Source organism: Cajanus cajan, chromosome 8, assembly GCF_000230855.2.
Source record: "Cajanus cajan strain Asha chromosome 8, NIPB_CcT2T_4, whole genome shotgun sequence".
NCBI lineage: Eukaryota > Viridiplantae > Streptophyta > Magnoliopsida > Fabales > Fabaceae > Cajanus > Cajanus cajan.
The window spans coordinates 4,762,774-4,782,382 of NC_138524.1; the positions used below are offsets into that span (position 1 = coordinate 4,762,774).

Below are 19,609 nucleotides of genomic sequence, written 5' to 3' on the forward strand. Positions count from 1 at the left end.
AAAAGTAAAATTAATAAAATTATAAAGAAAAAAAAAGTATTTTAACATATATTATTTACTGTCAAATATTTAAATATACTTAAATCATTAGGAGGACCGGCCTAATAGTAAGGTTGGTGAAGTCGGATAGAAATACGAATTGACTTCAATTTGATATTTATTTTCTTCATTACGCATATTAAACGTAATTTAAATACTTAAACCCTAAATCATAAAATAAATGTGAGTCTTATTTTTTCTTCTTCTAATTATAAGAAATAAATGTCCATTTTTAAACGTTTTAGTTGATAACTTTTTTATATTTTTATTTTATTATGAGATTATTAATGAATCATTTAATAATTTTTATAAAAATAAATATATTTATTAAATAACTTTTTATCAAGATTTGTTAAGTAGCTAACACCATATTAAAAAAAAAAAATCATTGATTTTTGATAGCTATTACTTATCTCATTTTATTTTATGAATATTCTTGAAATAAAATTTTAAATTATGACATTATTTATTCTAGTTAATTAATTTAATTGTTTTTATTCGTCATAGTAAATTAAGTATTTTTTTTTATGATCTAAGTATTTATTTATTTTATGCAACAAAGGAGGTAGTATTTAATTGAGAGACAAAACTACTCAAATTAGTGTAGGTATACAATTTTCTTCTGGTTTATTTATACATACGAAGTTAGAAATCAAACGTGCGGTTATCTATCAACCATTATAGTCAAATTGATTGAAAAAATTCATATCTTAATTTACCATGTTGTAAAAGATTATCCCTTTCCAACCGAGGAATTCCACCGTTAAAACCACATTTTCTTTGATAACGAGTGATAGCATTTCTCTTCTTATAGACATAAGAAATTATGATAATAAGATAAAAATTAGGTTCTATATTTAGTCCGAAACGTACGGTTGAATTTTACCTACATTTTTTTGGGGTGTACAATATAACTGCGGCAATAAATATATATCCAACACTATTTTCACTTTTTAAAACGGGACAAAGACATTCTTTTAGTGTATGTTTAGATATGTATTTATTTAATTGATTTTGAATTCACGTAAATTTTTAAAATTAAATTTAAATAATTATAAATTAAAAATAATGTGATTTTTGTTTAAATGATAAGAAATATTAATTTAATTTTTATATTAAATATTATTTAAAAAATTAATATAAAAATAATTTTGAGTACATAATTATAAAAAATTATAAAATTAATTTTATTTGATAAAAAATTATTAATCATTATTTTTAAATAGGTATGAATTTTTATATCTTGAAATCAATTTTATAATAATGAAATATCATGATTCTCATTATCTTTATGTACAATAAATTGATTAGACATAAATGATGTGGAACCAAATATACTTTTAAAGGATTCTAAACTTTCTTGAGTGGGAAATTATTTTTGTTTTTGTTTTTGTGTGTGTTGTGATAATATATTTTAATAATATTACTAAAAAAAGGAAAAGTGAATAGTGGTAATTTGTGGAAAGTGTTGGTATTTGTCTGTTAGGGAAGTTTGAGAAAATGGAAAAGTGAGAGAGGGTAGATTTTGTTTGTCTGTGAGACAGTGGCATAGCAGAGCAGAGGTGTGTGTTTTGGCGGTTTTCTATTTCATGTAAGGACTAAGGTCCCTCCCTCCTTTGAATTTAGGGTAGAAACAAAGCAAGACAGAGAGAGAGAGCGATGGAAGAGGAAGGAATAGGGCTGGTCTTGGCGAGAGCCACAGAACTTCGATTCAAAATCACCAATTGCATCCACAGGGCCACCGCCAATGCTCCCTCTCCGCACGCCGACGACGACGACGATGACGCCACTCAACGCCTTCTCAACATTTGCGATGCCCTTGAAGCCTTGGAGACCCAGCTTTCTTCCTTGCAGGTACCCTTTTTTTCAAAATCTCTCTTTTTTTATTTTTTTAAATTAAAATTAAAATTTTAGGGTTTCTTATTTTGGGGCTTTTTAGTGATTGGGAATTGTGAGGGTGTCATGATTGACTTTATTTTAGATGAGTTTTTATGGTTGGTTACTTGATTTGCTGCTGCCTGCTTCAGTGACAGTGAGTAGGTCTCAGATTGGTGGTTGTTTTGGTGCATCTGCAGTGTGTTTTTTGTTTCACGTTTCCAAAAATTTAAACTAATCGATGGAGATAACTGTTAAGAGTGCTTTGTTAAAAATATTGTTTAGTTGTTATTGGTTTGTTAGAAGGTAGTTGCATCATCTAATAAGCTCTATAAATAGGTGTTTCTATGGTACTCTTCTTCTCTATTTTGAGGTTTATTGTATATGGCTACTCTATGTTGGTGTTACTTGTATTTTTTTCTCTAATTGTTTCAATAGTTTTCTATGCAAACTTTTGAAAAATAGGAAATAAAGTGGTATTTTGTAATAAAAACTAAACAGAAAGTATTTTCTCAAACTAAACTGTCCCTCGAATTGCACAAGATGCTTGATTAGATTATTGTGGAAACTTGGTGTATATGTTTGTGCTTACTTACAGATACAATTCCTCTGCATATTTACATTCGAAATGAATGATTTCTTCATTCTTGACCTAGCAAATCTACTATGTGAAGTGGAACTTGACTTATTGGAACCAGGAATCGATCAATATGCCTTCAGTCTTTCACACTCTTTGCTTCTTTGTGCCACTACATGAATATGATTTTGTTTATTAATACGAGGAACTTGTATTAATGCTTGTAAGATGATTTTAAATGTTTTTCCGATTTATTTATATGTTTTGACAGGAGAAAATAATCAAAATGCAATTAAGATAATAGTTTGGGAATCATGTTTGTAAGATGATTTCAATAGTTTATCTGATTTATTTATATGCTTTGCCAGGAGAAAATAATAAAAAATGCGATTAAGATAATAGTTTGGGAATCATGTGTTGTGTGCAATATACAGGTTCTGCAACAGCAACAGCGGTATGAAAGAGAAATTGCCTTGGCTGAGATTGAAAGCAGTCGCAAAATGTTAATTGACAAGCTCAAGGAGTACAAAGGTAGGGAATTGGAAGTTATACACGAAGCTTCCACTTTTGCAAGTGAAACGGTGGAGCCCAACAATGATCTACTACTTCCTCCATATCCTAGCCGCCCTCCATACTCTGTGTCTATGGACAAGGCCTATCTCTCGCAGATCCCTTCCGTGAATAAGTCTGGTCGCAATGGGTTATTCACACTTGATCCAATGATTGAGGCGGACAAGAGTCTCAACGAAAAAGAGCAAAATCACGATGAAAATGAAGCGAAAAATTCAAGAAAAGGATTGGGATTTTTTATAACTTCTGCAGCCAAAACAATGCTCACAGTAGTTGGCGTGGTATCAATATTAAGTTTGTCTGGTTTTGGACCTAATTTTGGCAAGTTAGGCACTCGTTTCAGTGTGCAAGCCTGGCGTCACAGAGTAGGACATGAAGAGAGATCCACAACTAAAAATGGGGGTGAGAGACCAAATATTCAGTGTCCACCAGGGAGAGTTCTAGTGATGGAAAATGGGGAAGCTCGATGCCTAGTGAAAGAGAGAGTTGAAATTCCATTTTCATCTGTTGCTGCAACACCTGATATAAACTATGGATGTGGTTGACAATACCATTCCTTATCCGTATTGTATATCATTTCACACACCTTTTTTTATAGTTTTTTTACTTGGTTCTACTTTTTGTCAATATGCTATTTAAAATATTGTATTCAGTGGCTGATTGTCTTGATTTTTGGTGGTTGAGATGCAGATGACCCTTTATTTTGAAAATGGGAGAAATTTTGATCTGAGGCCACTTATACTCCAAAGTTTATGCTTTACTACCATTAGCATTAAGGGTATGGTATTTTGCACTTGACGCCTTCACATTTAGGCTGTAGCACTGTTTTTGAAAAATGTTAAGGCATATTAATGCTGTGCCTCATCTCTTGAGTAAGGGTGTTTTACACACAAAATGGCAACATCAAGAAACACAATGGTAAATAAGTTTTGTTGATAGTGTTATACTTGTTAGTTCTTCGATATTTGTCAGAGTTGTTTGGACATTATATAATATGATATTAATAACCAAAATATTTTTTTGGTTGTCTTTAAATTCGTAACTAATATATATATGGGATATTAATAAATTTCCATTTATACATTTTTTGAAAATCATTGTAGTTAAACTTCTCTACAATTGTGCTGCGTTATTTTAATCAATTGATACGATTTTATACCTAATTTACGTGTAGGGTATCGAAACAATCACACGCACGAACTAAACACTTTCTATATCGTTGCAATAGCTTAGATGAATATTAAGAATAATTTAAAGCGAGATGGTTCATGAAAGAGATATATTATTGCATGGCCTATGTAATCTGCATAATTCAAATAAAATAAAATATTTTTAAATTCTTATAAAATATCATATTAGAAATATTACTTAGATATTCTTTTATTAAAGGGAGTTGAGGGAATTCATGAAGGTAAGTTGGAAGCTAGTGTTTAAATGGATGGGTGACGTGCAGTCAGAATCAGAAGCTGTGTTTGGATGCTAAATGTACTTTTTGAAGAAAAAAAAAACTCATTTTTATACATTCCAAGTGGTATCCCAAAAATACTTACGTAAGTGCTGGGGTCATTTCTTCTTCCCTACACAAAAAAATATTTTTCAATCCATAAGCGATATCATATTTTTTTTCAAAGCTTAAAATTTCTGAAGTAATTTTTTTTAACGAAATTTTCTCTGAATACATAATTAGGAACCGGTCCTAATAATATAGTTATTTTCCAATTATGCCTGATTAGTTAGGTTTCATTTGTCTCGTGTATGAAAAATATCAATTATAAGTGATAATGTTATGTGAGAGGTAGTAGTTAGTTCACATGGCTTCTTTGAGATACGGCATCAATTAATATTTCTCTCAAGGTGGCTTGTAATTTATCTTTGGTTTTATATAAGTAGCACGTTTGAATAAATAGTTGTTACAAGGAATTGTCGTGTGACTTGTAATGTATTCTTTTTTAATTAACTTACATTAAACAAATTGTTAATAAATATTTTTTAACGAGCTAAGAGTTTGTTAAATAAGTATTATAGATTAAGTTGGCTGGGCAACACCACTATCATCTTGCGTTTATGGGACCGAAGAGAGATGAATGAAATAAAAGCATTATTTTATTATTTCATTCACCTCAATCTCATTATAGACAATTTAATTATTGACAAATAATGTCATTTGATTTTGGTACTGATATGGTGATCATTTCTTGAAAATATCACAATCAAAGAACGTGCCATGTGCCAACCATAAACACAGGAACGCCTACCCATTGCACTGAAGGGGCAACCTCATCTTGAAGGAATCCCCTTGACACTACAAATACATGAACCACTGCCATCATATCATTATCATAAAATAAGTAACACTTCACAAACCAATACTACTATAGTCTATAGAACATGGAGGCCAGAGTTTTCACGGAAGAGCAAGAAGCTCTGGTGGTCAAATCATGGAACGCAATCAAGAACAATTCTCAAGAATTGGGTCTCAAGTTTTTCAACAAGTAAGCCTTTCAATTTCTTCAACTAGCTAGTAATTAACACAACATAATGTGTAATGCATGCTTTTGAACAATGGCTTCAATTAAACATTTAGAATATTGGAGATTGCTCCAGCAGCTCAGCAATTGTTCTCATTCTTGAAAGATTCAAATGTGCCTTTGGACCAAAATCCCAAGCTCAAGCCCCACGCCATGGCTGTCTTTGTCATGGTAAGCTTGCTAATTACTACTTCATCCTATTCTAAAAATAAAAAACAAAAATACATGTTTATTGCTCTTACTTCATCCAAATTAATTATTTTTAATACAATTAAATAATATTAACTAACTTTTTAGTTAGCATAATTTTTTTATTACTTATATTTAGAATTGGATGACATACTTCACTCGGCATTCATTTGTCACCACCCATTATTTGGATGTATAAGAACACTGCTAGACAAATTATATTCCAAGTTACAAACTGAGCTTAAGTTACATAAATCGTGTCTCTTAATTGTGATGAATTTATTTCGTTTTTGTTATTGCAGACATGTGAATCAGCTGTTCAACTGCGGAAAGCTGGTAAAGTCACTGTGAGGGAATCAAACTTGAAAAAATTAGGTGCTACTCATTTTAAAGCCGGTGTAGCACCCGAGCATTTCGAGGTATATGATCCACCATATATAGCTGAAAATGATATGGTTTATTCGTTAGTGACAACTTTTTCATTCTTAGTTTCTACCAAAGATATCTTTAAATGGATAATCGGATACTAATTCATTTTTAAACATGTTTAAGAAATTCAACTTTCTACCAATTAGATACAACTATCAAGATATATAGTGACATAATTATATTTTGGTTTGTTTAGGTAACAAAGTTGGCACTTGTGGAGACCATAAAAGAAGCAGTGCCTGAAATGTGGTCAGAGGCCATGAAGAATGCATGGGAAGAAGCTCATGATCAGCTGGCTGATGCCATCAAATCTGAAATGAACCCATCCGCTTAGACTCTTCCTTGATAGGGTCTGTGCATTTCGTTTCTATGAACAATAATTTATGTATGTTGCTATTTGGGTTCCTATGTTGGAAAATGTTCAGTTCAGCATTTGATAATTCAGTAAATGAATTTGATGGTGATATGATTGTAACATAAAGAAATATGATAAATGCATGGATAATGTGATACATAATCTAATGGTGTCTTTAGAATTATTTCCTATATAACATGAAGTATCTCATTCACACGTGAACAATGCAAGTAACACATTTTTAAAAACTCTATTTCTACTGTTTGGTGAACAGTCAGCTTTACTAATTAATTTGAGTCTAATTTTGATTGAGAAATTGTATTTGTTTAATGTTTTTGTCCTCTGATCTCCAACAAAACGAAAAGGCCATCACACTCAGAGAAGTATGTTGTGTTCCCCAGTGTAGCACAGAAACACAGAGAGGTACAAATACATAGAGACATATGGGTATGTACGTGTGAATCCTCTGTAGATTCTAATAATAAAAAAAAAGAAAAGGTGGACAACTTTGTTGGTAAACCACCCCTAACATTATTCGGTTGGACGGTAGGCTACAACAATTCAAACAGCACATGAAAGCAGGGTGTGTGTACCCTGTCCCAGATCCCCAACTGCTTCCTCTGCAGCTCCGAAAACATAATTTCAATTCACTTTCTCTGTTCCATTCTAAGACTATCTTAATCATCATATCAAAATTTTAAACATATCTAAACCATTAAAATTATCTATCACCTTTTGGATTAAGTGCAATGACATTCTATAATGTTGGAGTACTAACAAAGTTTTAAATCGTTATACTAAAAAGAAGGATTTATAGAATAATACACATAATATTTATTCATATAATTTTTTAAAAGATAATTAAAAATAAAAATACGAAAACTTAGTTTCAAAATAAATAATATCATAAAAATACGTGTGTGAACTCAATTAGAACGGATAATCGACCAAGTGAATGATATAACTTGCAACATCAATAATCATCCTTCATTGTGGTCAGGTTATCAAGAATTTTAGATCCATTCCTAAGGGTAGTAATCATATTTCAAAAAAGAAGAAAAATATAAATCAAAAGTAATGAAATTTGCACAAATAAGCAATGGAATTATAACTTTTCAAACATAAAAAAAAAGTTTATTTGTCACTTAAACTGATTCAAAATTTTGATTGAGTCATTTATTTAAATACAAATACTCCTTAATTAAAGTCTAAACTTATGAGATGGAATCAAATCAATATGACATTTTATCATAATATATTAATATTAACATTATTTATAATTAAATTTTAGAATAAAAATATAAAATCAAATTAACATATATTTTATGATAAACATTTTAAAATAAGTAATATTATTATAAATATAATATCATGTTATACAAAATTTTATCATTAAAAAAATAATTTTATTATCAATACACAATTGTTAAAAAAATTATATATTTTTAAAAGAACGTGAGATGTTAAATCAGTTGGGACAACTCGGAGAATAATCCAAACCTATTAAAAAAAGTCAAGTTTAATTTTAAAACTTGAATCTGTCAAACCCTCTTTGAGGTAAATAGGATGATGAAATGAATCAAGTCTCTACTCACTTTTAATAGGGATAACTTTGTGTAATGGACAACTTTGTCGTCTCTCATGTTAAGTGATGTCATAATAGCTAATATATATTTTTATGTAATTAAAAATTAAAAGTACTTTTTCAAAGAAAAAAATTATGGTTAAAGTGTTTTAAAATTAAGATAGAATTAATTTAACTCTATTTTAGTCAAATATATTTTATTTGGAAATTTACATTTGAAAACTAAAAAAAAAAAAAAAACTTGCAAATACCTTAAACAACTCTAATTTTCTCAAGTTTTTGAATTGTGAGTATATTTCGAAAAATTAAATTATAAAATCTCAAGAAATGTGTGATTTTTTTTAACTCTTTAAATAACTATCTTTAACTTAAAAAATAAAATAAAAAATTCAAAATTGTATATGTGAAGAACAAAATGAGTGAAACTTTCTTTTAAAATATCAAAAGAATGACTTGAAATGGGAAAAAAAATGAAGCACAACAACTAAACAAATGAAAGAGGAAGAAAAAGGAAAAAATAAAAATAAAAACTGGGCAAATTAAATTTTTTTTGGAGAAACCTCGAGAACACATGTCACTTCTAGATCAACTTTATTTTCTGTCTTAACATTTTTTAAACTTAAATATTGTTTAAATTTATGTAAAATAAAAAAAATTGATTTTAATTTTATAATTTTTTATCTTTAAATTTGTTATTATTATTTTTACATCTTACTTATGTAATTTTTTTAATTATTTATTCATTAAAAGATTAAATAATCATTTTAAGTAGTATTTGTAATGATTAATGATATCATGTAAGTGCATAAATTTTTTAATTTTTTATATATTATTAAAATAATTATTTATTTGTCTTAACGATCATTAGTAACTAAAATTATAATTTTAGAAGAGTAAAAAAATAATTTTCTTACAAGAACTTATTTATTTTATGGAGATTAAAAAAATATTTAAGTTCTTTTATTTATCTTTCGGTGATTCTAATATTTGTTATTTGAGATTGTCAAAATTTCCAAATTCTTTATTAATGTTGCTGGTAGTTTGTTCTTATTATCATTTTTTATCGTCCCCGTACTATCTGCAACTTGCTTTCCAACCAATTTAGTTAATTATTATTTTTAAGTAAATAATTAAGTATATACACAACCATTTTAAAGTATAAATAAATGTCAAAGTGATCCATGCAAATGCCTGCGGTACCGTGATGATATAATTTTATAGAAAATGGCGATTAGTACTTTTTAAGATATTGGTTAAGAAAATAAAAGTGATTTTTTTTTTTTATATTAAAAATTGTAAAGACATAGTTTTCAATAATTTTAAATATAATTTCAACATAATTTTAATAAAAGTATTTATTAATTATTTAACCAGTAGCCTAATGATGACCTGCGTTAGCATGACTCTATTAAAATTTAATAGTTTTTATTTTATACGGTGCATACTAGTTGTCTAGTTGTATTTGGCCACACGAGAATCACACACATTAATCATCTAGAATGGGCTGCATGAATTGCAACAGGAAAAAGAAAAAAGAGATAAGATAGGTCATGGCTTACGTTGTTACGCAGAATGGTCAAGAAAAGTAGTTGAAGTTCAACCCACAAGACTCTGTTGACTGTCCCAAACCATTTTCTTGTCGCCGCAAGCAGCCCCTAGTTTTTGGCACCTGGTATGCAATTGTTTCGCATGAATCAAATTCATTCAGAATTCAGATATAATAATAAATATATATATCACTGTTTGGACTTTGATATATTAATCTTAGAAAGCAAATGGACTACGCAGGTAAACTTGAGTATAACAAGTCAGCCATACAAACGAGAATGACTCCCCAATGCCATGAAGGGCCAATGAATCCCACTATAAAAACTTTTCCAAAGCAAGCTACAATAACATCAACCACTTTCACTACAATCACAATCCTAAACCAAACTAGAGAAAATGACTACCTTGCCAAGAGGTTTCACGGAAGAGCAAGAAGCTCTTGTGGTCAAGTCATGGACCGTAATGAAGAAGAATTCCGGAGAGTTGGGCCTCAAGTTTTTCTTGAAGTAAGTCATTATCTACTTTTTAAAGATACAACTTACATACACTTACCATATAAGTACTTGAAATTTTACCATTTTACGTATATGATACGTACTATACGTAAAACTTATTCACTATGTTTGTACCTCATCTTCTTCTTAACTCTAAACAACTGAATTGTTGACTTGAAAAACTTGGTAGAATATTTGAGATTGCTCCATCAGCTCAGAAATTGTTCCCATTCTTGAGAGATTCAACGGTTCCTTTGGAGCAAAACCCCAAGCTCAAGCCCCATGCCACGTCTGTCTTTGTCATGGTAAGCTAAAAATACTAGACAAAATCTCCAGTTAAACTATATATTATATGATATTTTATATTTAGAACTGACCATAAATTATAGCAGCTAGCTAGACGTGTCTCTTGGTATCATTTAATTTTGTTTTGGATATTGCAGACCTGTGATTCAGCGGTTCAACTGCGGAAGGCTGGTAAAGTCACAGTCAGAGAATCAAACTTGAAAAAATTAGGTGCTACCCATTTTAAATACGGCGTAGCAAACGAGCATTTTGAGGTATATAAACTTTTAATATCAAAATGGTTGGCAAATGAAACGTTGTTTATTAGCGAGCGTCAAATTATAGATGGAAAATGATATTTGCTCATATCTGTTTATATCAACTGTTACATTGAAAATTTGGCATAAATAAGATAATTATTATTTTAGTTGTGTTTTTTAAGTTCTCTTCTTTGTAATTTTTTTTATTCACTTCTGTTCATCAGATTATTCACTTTATCTTATACTTCTATTTCTTCTCTTTCTACTTATCTCCTATTTATAAAATAAGTTTTAGAAAACATATGTTCTAGGAGAATTTCTTTAGAGAACACTTGCATATATGTTTCTCGGCACCATATAATTGTCCTGCATATAGGTAGTACTTTTGTTTCTAGTGGTGTACACTGTACAAGGAGAGGTTTCCTTAAATACTAATGTATAGTTTATTGTTTGGTTTTATTAAGGTAACAAAGTTTGCACTTTTGGAGACCATAAAAGAAGCTGTACCTGAAATGTGGTCACCAGCCATGAAGAATGCATGGGGAGAAGCTTATGATCAGCTGGTGGATGCCATTAAATCTGAAATGAAACCCTCTTCTTAGACTCCATATCTTACGCAGTTCTTTCCCTCTTGAATTGAATAAAATTGACGGGGAGCCACACTAAACCCCTAGTTGTTATAATAAAAGTGCAAGTGATTGGGCCTGCATATGCTCTTTTTTTTTGTTTGAATTTGACATACTTTATGTAACGTAGCTACTATTATTTGTAATTGCATATCTTTCATGAAACTATTATTGTTTGTTTGTCTTTGCCCTCAGAAGGGGCAAATCAGACCAGTAATGACTATAAAATGCTAGTGAAAGAACTTTTGAAGTCAATATAATTCACAAATTTTAACATGAGTTTGAGGATTGTGTTTGTGAACAAGAGGTGCAATAACTAGCAACCTAGCATTGATGGCTGGTTAGTGCACATGAGAAAGGGGTAAGAGGGAATTGGAGAGTGGGACCCACGTGAGGCAATATACATTGCACATAGACACTGGAGTCTGAACTCATGCAGAGGAAGCAGTTCGGAGTATGGTACATGCTCTTTGCTTCTGAATTGCGAGGAAGCACATGTACCCATTTGTCTCTGCCTGTTTGTGCTTGTCTTTGTGTCTCATTCCTACTGGAATCTGGAATGGGCACCATGTAACACGGGGAATACAAATTCTCCTTAATTCTTAAAATTTTATACGTTATTTTATCACTAGGAACTAAGTCTTCCAGTGAGATAAAATCACCTTGGATATAGTAACAAAACAACTCAATTGCATACTCAAAATTTAAATTTGAGATTATTTATTAAATTAAAACAATCTCATATTGATTAAGTATCTGATGGTGTCTACGATACAATATGAATACATGGAAATTCTTGAATTAAGGGATACTTTTCCTATTAATTAACGCGGGAAATTAAACGGAAAATCACTATATTTCGTTTTTGGTTGAATACGATGGGATTAATGGAAACAAACAAGAAAAGATGGTGGCTCATCGATGAAGATGATTCCCGTTTAGGAAGTATCCTTCAAGTTTCTGAGTTTGCTAACACGTATTTGCTGTTTTTCCACATTGCTATTGGACGGTCTAATTTCAAAATCTGAGTCGATTTGCGTCGACTTTTATACTTCAGATTTCGTGCAACTATGGGCCATTCTCTTTTTCCAATAGCTGAGTGGACAAAAATGTTGTAGACATCAGAATCCTATCTTCTCTACTTGTCATGTAACTTTCCCTTGCGTGTCCTATATTCCATTCTAAGAAAAAGGTCACTTATTTATTTAATTTTTCTTTGTTCGATCATGGAGTATCACTGTCGAAAGTAGTGACTAATCTCCTCGCGGGATAACTAGCACCAAGATTTAACACGGAGACATATACAAGTCAAGATTCGAACCCTTGACCTTGCTTAAGCGTGAATCAACCCCCTGAACCACATGCTTGGGGTTACTTATTTATTTAATTTAAAACTATTTGTGTACAGTTTAATTTATTTCTCTTTTTTATGTATAAATTCACCATTCGTCAGATGTGCAACATAGAATAACTCAAGTAAAACACTCTGTTGTTGGAGTAGAATAATAGTATATATGACTTTTTTTTTTTTCATTTGATCATCAAAGCATGGAACAAACAATTTTAGAAGTGGAATATGAGTGCAAGTCTGATTCATCATTTATGCTTTTTCTTCACAAAAAATAAATAAAAATAAAGGCATGTGTTTGTTTGGACAGACTATTCTAAAGGATAATTTCACGGTTCAACCTCCAAAATTTATACAGTATTTCATCATTTGTAATTTTCTCCCCCTTAAAAAATTGATGTTTTAGAATTTTAAAAATTATTTTTTTTTTCTTATTTACAGATGTTTCTTTTAAAGAAGCTGTTACGTATTTTTTTATTAAAAAAGTTGAGATAAATATTTTTTTAATCTATTCATTAGCTTTTTGGTTTTAACTTTTAAGTACTCCATGATTACTTAAAACTGTTGTACTGGTCAATTTCAATCATTACGCCTGCTAAAGTATTTGACCGACAGATTCAGTTTCATAAAATATAATACTATCATTTTTAATTGGAAAATACTTCATCCTCCCAAAGTTATGAATCCACAAATCTTCCAACCGTTGAAAGTCGCATGAAAGTTATATATATCTACAGACTAATTTAATGTAAAAAAATAATTGTTGTTTTCACTAGTATATTATTTTAATTTTTATATCTCATGATCAATTTTACGTAAATTTTAATTTTGTATTTATATGCAAGGTAAAACTATTTTTTATTCTTTAACGACCAATTATTTATTTTATTTAATATTTAATTTTCTATAATTATCACTTCATATATCTCATCAATTTCTTTATCCAAAACATGATAAAAAAAAATTACGTAATAAACATGACCAATTCACTTGGCAATATTAAATAAGATCAAAAACCAAAGTGAATGAAAAAAAGGAAAAAAAAAAGTGCTAATGTTTAAAATGGATATATGTAGATGTTATATAACAATTAATTAATAAAGTCATATAGTTAATTTGGAGTGAAAAAAAAAATAAGTCTAAGAATCGAACTGATTATAATCGATTTAATTGAGAACATGCCAAGAATCCACTTACAATGTGTTTGATTCTACGGTAAAATAAAAATTCACGTAAAAAAAATATGAAAACTTTAATATGATCATATGTAATTCTGCACTAACCATGAATGTGAATACGATTATTTTCCAAGTCACCGTTTCAGCAAACATACACTTAATTGATTTGATTTTAATGTCATGTTTATTAAGTTAATCGATCTAATCCAATCAACACGCTTAAAAATTAGCATTCGTGTTGTAGTATAATTAGATTAATTTTATTATATTAGACAAGATATTAATTAACATATTATACAAAATTTTGCAAACTGATAAGGACATTAAAAAGGGTGTTATAATAATATAAATTACTTATCATATCATAAAATGAAAGAAGGAGCAAAACAATTCTTAATAAGAATGTTGAGATGCAAAAGTAAAGTTCCACATGAACATAAGTTTATATACATATAGTTGTCTTTATTGATTGAGAGACTTTTAAGTAATGTTTCGTGAGAGCTTGGACTTAGAATATTTCACCAACATAATTATAATTATTGGATGATGAGATGTAATTAGCAATCATAGCTTAACTCGACACAACCTCATTAGAAAGATACTTTTCACATTGTCTAGTCAAATTTTAAATGACGGAACCACTTATGTCATATATTCATACGTACGCGCACACATATGCTATGCCTCATACGTTGATTTGTAGTGACCGGAATTTCAAACTCTCTATCAACTTACTGCTCAAATTCAAATCGCCTTTCGGAATGAGGAAGAATCCAATATGAATTTTTCATGAATAGTATATAAGGTATTAAAAAAGGGAGAAGTTTCACATTAGTTAGTATTTAATGACAAAGATTAAAAATATTGATAATGAAAAAAATTAAAAACTTAAAATTTTATTTAAGTACTAAAAATGAAATTAAAAAAAAATTAGCCACTAAAAGCATATTTAATATCCATATTATATGGTTCACATTTATTTTCTTATCATGTTATGGTCGACTCAAAAGTATCTGAAAACAGGTATAACCAACACAGTAAGCTAAAAAGAACGAAGTTGATCAACATAATTGTTTTAAATACATGAAATAATTGTTTGGCACAAATGTTTATTAGCTATAACTAAGCATAGCATACAAGTTGGATTTGGCTTGTACTTCTGCAGTTTTGTACATGTGAAAGAAGAAGGATCAAATCTGGTCTCCATCTCCTTATTTCAATTCTTCACTGTATTTCACCAAAGTTGCTGCAGAACTTCTAATAAACTGCAAGTCTGCAACACAGACATGGTGGGCTAAGGATAGATCGATCGAGCTTGACTTTCACCACATCATCTAGAAGAATCCCCAAAACATGGATGAAGAAGTGCTATTAAAATAAGAATTATTTTTCTCACTTATATACACTACCAGTCATGTGGAATCTGGAACAAGGATATAATTCCCATTGAAATTTGAAAGGCATCTAGGAAAATCTAATGGGAACATTGGAGAGAAACGTTTGAAAGAGTTGGGTGGGTGCGGAATTTTTTGTGTGAATTGGCTTTAAAGATTGGGTGGTTAGGCCTTGAAGTAGCAAGAGCTGCATTAGCCTTGATGGCTAGATTGCCCAAGTCTTGAAGAGAAAGTGGGACGCGTGATTTGGAAAGTGGAACAAGAAAGTATATATGATCCGATTGAAGCTCTTGAGTTGGAGCCACAGGGGGCATTGGTAACCCAACATACATCGATTCTGAGCAACACATGTAGCAGTTTGGGTTCTCAGATAGCACATGCCATGCCTTGGTTGGCTCCTTCAATTGCTCAAGCTTCCCATCTAAGTGAACTATGTTCACCGTTGATTGCCAACTTTGGTTTCCACTTTTGCTTGTGTATTCAGTAGATGCACAACTTCCCATATATGCTACCTTCTGTCTTTGCTTAATTACTATGGGGGTCTGGTTGAGTTCAAGTACTACACGGAATGAAGAAATTAGACTTAATTCTGTTCCTGTGAGGGAAGAGGGGTGTGTGTGTGCTTCTATTTATAGACAAAGGAGAGGAAAAAGAAAACGAGTGAAGTGGAAATTAAATGCAGCTGGGGACATTATTGTTTATTTTGTATATGAAAAATGCATGCAAAGCACGAAAGTGATTGGAGGGATATTTGAATATTAATTCTTGGACATGTTTCCTCGTTGCTTCCTTAGTTTCCAAGAATGTGCAAACAATAACGGAACCTGTATACAGTTGTAATGTCGTGCATCACTCAACACCTGTTTTCCACATGACATGCATCCACAGAAATCATATATGGTTTCTAATAATCAATCAATATATTGGTTCAAAAACATGTCCAGGAATGTCTGCTCTCAAGTATAAATTAAGTATTTTTCTTTGTAGACAAAAGTTTAGGTTAAAACTGTTGTACGTACGTAGGACTAATTAATGGCATAAATCCAACCTGAAACCTTTTTATTGATGCTATTATATTCTACCCAGTTAGTTAAAGATAAGTCTTCTTTTTGCATATGCATATATTGTTAATGATCATAACGGAAAATATATATATTATTGGGAATAAATTATAGATTCCGTTTCATGAGATGGAGCAACGGAGGAAAGTGGTAGCAGAAATTGACGAAAGTGTTTTTGTTTTATACGTACGTAAAAATAATGAAAATGTGATAAATCACATGACGATGTGCCTCCCAATCCGAAATAATAAGTCCGTCAAGTTTGAAGACATGGACGGATGTGAGAATAGGTCCGTGGGTGGAAGCATCCTTGAATTTTCTGATGTTGCTACCTATTTTGTTTTCACATTAATATTTAATTTGCAGGCCTTTATCCCAATTTTTCTTTCCGCGTTATATGTTTCCACTCTGTTTGTCTTTTTCCATGTATACATCATTCATGATTCCTTCATTATTTTCTCTTATCATCCTCCTAAACATTTATAAATTATATGTATGCCTTTAAATTTAGTAAAAAAGTTTATACGAAAATTCAAAATTTAGCTGTTTTTCCTATGCGTTTACCATTTATGTTTTTTTTTAGGTTCGTTCCTGGAGTATCCACCGCCGACAGCAGTGACTAATCTCCTCGCTACGTTGGAGGCACCTCAAAGGGTGGGATAGCTGGCCCCAAGATTTTAACGCGGCTGCATACACAAGGCAGGATTCGAACCCCTGACCTTACTTAAGCGTGGATCAACCCCTACCGCTGAACCACACGCTTGGGGTTACCATTTATGTTTATATACGTTCGCCATATCATATACTATTTCTTTTTTAGGTTTTCTTCCTTTTGTACGTACCATTATCTAGACTAATAATATCAATTTTATTAGTGGTTAATTATCAAAATAATTGTTTAAAATCATAATTGAAATTAACTTTTTGTATATAAAAAAAAGATGAAATCAAGTATATTTCGATTAATTCAACCAAAACTAATTTCACTATACGAACACAAGTCATATAAATTACTTTGATTCTAGTTAATTTGTTCCGAGTCAAATCAAACCAAAATTAAATTGAGATAAACTATCGATCTTACACTCCTACATTTTATTTCGTTAGTCACACTTACCTATTTATATTTATTAAAATGTTACTATAAATTAAGTAAACAAGTTATTTGTGTTAAGATACAAACAAGTCTCATAGCGATAAAATAAGAGAAGAAATAACAATTTATAAAACACACACAAACTCTAATATGGAGTTGTGTGTAATAACCTTATAAAAATAATCATTATAAAATATTTCTTCAAATAAATATCATAAAATAACCCCATCAATTTGCAACATTATTTTTGAAAAATATTATTGTAGATAGAGTAAAAAAAATTATCTCAATATTATTATTTTTGATTATTTTCAAAATCAAAATCTCATATTGAGTAAAAAAAAATGCTACATAAGTTATTTTGCAACATTTTTTTGAAAAATGTTACTATAGATAAATATTTTTTTTATCTCAATATTTTTTTTTTTAATAATTTTCAAAATCAAAGTTTCACATCAAGTAATTGAATGTTTTATAAAGGAATATATATAATCATAAAATTATATTTAAAATAAGTGAACTTTGATATATAACTAGTAATAATTAACTAGGAATGTTTTCAACCTTAGCTTAAAGAACTTGTAGAAGTCTAAGATCTATAAAGTATAATTGATAATATAAAAGTTTTTAGTAACATAAATTATATACAATATTTGATAATATAATGTAAAATCAAATTAGTGAGATTTATATATAATTAAGTAATATTTTTTATTTATATATAATTAGATAATATTTTTTAAATGTTGTTAAAAATTATTTTTTGTGGAAATGTTAAAAGTGTTCTTTCTCTGTATCCTGATATATAAAAATATTAAACTATTAAATCATTATAAACTAGTTTGAATAATCTAGTGAATTTGATCTCTCGAGTCAAATCAAACCACGATAAACTATCAATCTTAATGGAGTGTTCCTTTTTCTTTTTCAAACTGCATTTGTGCCCCAAGATATATAAATACATCAAACCAATAATAGAAAAGTGTTTAATTAAATATTCTTCCTTGACGAACCCGAAAACCTCCAAAAAAAAGAAGGTTGACTGTGAAACTTACATGTGATGCATATGTTGAGAGTCAAGACTCAAGTCAATAATGATATTCTTACCCGGTTTCTATCATACTAATGTGTTGTTTGAAAAAAAAATATGAAGAGATAAAAAATGGAAAATTTAGGATCATAATTAGTTTGAAAAAAATTATTTCTAGTTTTAAAATAAAAAATAATATTAAAATTTTAATTAAATTAAAAATCATTTTTCACATTTAATGACTTTTTGAAATAAAGTGATTCCAAAAACTATATATACAAAACTAGTTTTGAATAAAATAGGAGCCAGTTTTCGTAATAGAATTATGTTGAATCAAACTATGGAAAATAGTTTTCATAATATACTTAGTATTTTAGCTAAGTATTTATTATATGTAAAATTTATAATAAATTATATATATAAATAAATATTATGTTTAAATATATAAATTATATTTAAAATATGTATAAATAGATATTTTCAAACATTTAAATTATATTTTAGATTTATAATGTAACACAATATTATTTTTATTTATTGATAATTTATTTTGAAAATATGAAAATTTAATTCATAAATAATTATAATAAATAAAAATTAAATTAGATAAGAAGTTAAAAAAAATTCTAAAAACTCTAGTTAAAACAAAATTCTTAAAATTGTTCACGCAAGGTAAGTTTGTTTCTAATATATAAGAGTTAATTTAGATTAAAAAAAACATCATAAAAACTTTTTTTTCTCTCTTCTTTTTCTAGCCTAAACACTTAATAAATAATACAATAGAAACTAGTTTTATAATGCATTTCCATATTATGAAAAATATTTTTCTTTAAATATATGAGGAGGAAAGAAATTATCTGGACAACAAAGCCATAGGAGAATGAAAAGGAGTCACTCACAACTACACTACAGTGAAAGTGAAAGAGATGAAGTGAAGGAGAAGAAAGAGAGATAAAGATATTTACATGCACGACTAACCTATAAACTTGTAGCGTCCCAAACCAACCTAATAACTTTAGTTTGAATACTTTTAGAGCCAACTCATTCATGTACACTTTTTTGTGACATTTTTTAATTTATTATTTATATTATATTCGATAATTTTATTTTTTTAAAGATCATGGGTCATATGATTATATTTA

The 19,609-nt window shown here is 29.4% G+C and overlaps 3 protein-coding genes and 1 long non-coding RNA gene across 4 annotated transcripts; 3 read left to right on the forward strand and 1 right to left on the reverse strand.

Moving 5' to 3' along the window:
• The first annotated feature begins 1,503 nt into the window (after window positions 1-1,503).
• PDV2 (plastid division2) lies at window positions 1,504-3,796 on the forward strand. Its single transcript, XM_029271621.2, has 2 exons — window positions 1,504-1,893; window positions 2,926-3,796. The coding sequence occupies exons 1-2, from the start codon at window positions 1,699-1,701 to the stop codon at window positions 3,604-3,606; spliced, it is 876 nt and encodes a 291-aa protein (XP_029127454.1). The 5' UTR covers window positions 1,504-1,698; the 3' UTR covers window positions 3,607-3,796.
• A 1,557-nt stretch (window positions 3,797-5,353) lies between these two features.
• Window positions 5,354-6,724, forward strand: LOC109800599 (anaerobic nitrite reductase Hb1). The gene is made up of 4 exons (XM_020361381.3): window positions 5,354-5,553; window positions 5,646-5,760; window positions 6,081-6,197; window positions 6,404-6,724. Exons 1-4 carry the CDS (start codon window positions 5,450-5,452, stop codon window positions 6,539-6,541), a joined length of 474 nt encoding a protein of 157 aa, XP_020216970.1. The 5' UTR covers window positions 5,354-5,449; the 3' UTR covers window positions 6,542-6,724.
• A 290-nt stretch (window positions 6,725-7,014) lies between these two features.
• LOC145950878 (uncharacterized) lies at window positions 7,015-9,897 on the reverse strand. The gene is made up of 2 exons (XR_014428712.1): window positions 9,707-9,897; window positions 7,015-7,182 (listed from the first exon to the last, which is right to left on the reverse strand). It is a non-coding gene; the product is annotated as an uncharacterized LOC145950878 (long non-coding RNA).
• A 127-nt stretch (window positions 9,898-10,024) lies between these two features.
• HB1 (hemoglobin 1) lies at window positions 10,025-11,639 on the forward strand. The gene is made up of 4 exons (XM_029271622.2): window positions 10,025-10,201; window positions 10,380-10,494; window positions 10,633-10,749; window positions 11,199-11,639. Exons 1-4 carry the CDS (start codon window positions 10,092-10,094, stop codon window positions 11,334-11,336), a joined length of 480 nt encoding a protein of 159 aa, XP_029127455.2. The 5' UTR covers window positions 10,025-10,091; the 3' UTR covers window positions 11,337-11,639.
• The last annotated feature ends 7,970 nt before the right edge of the window (window positions 11,640-19,609 follow it).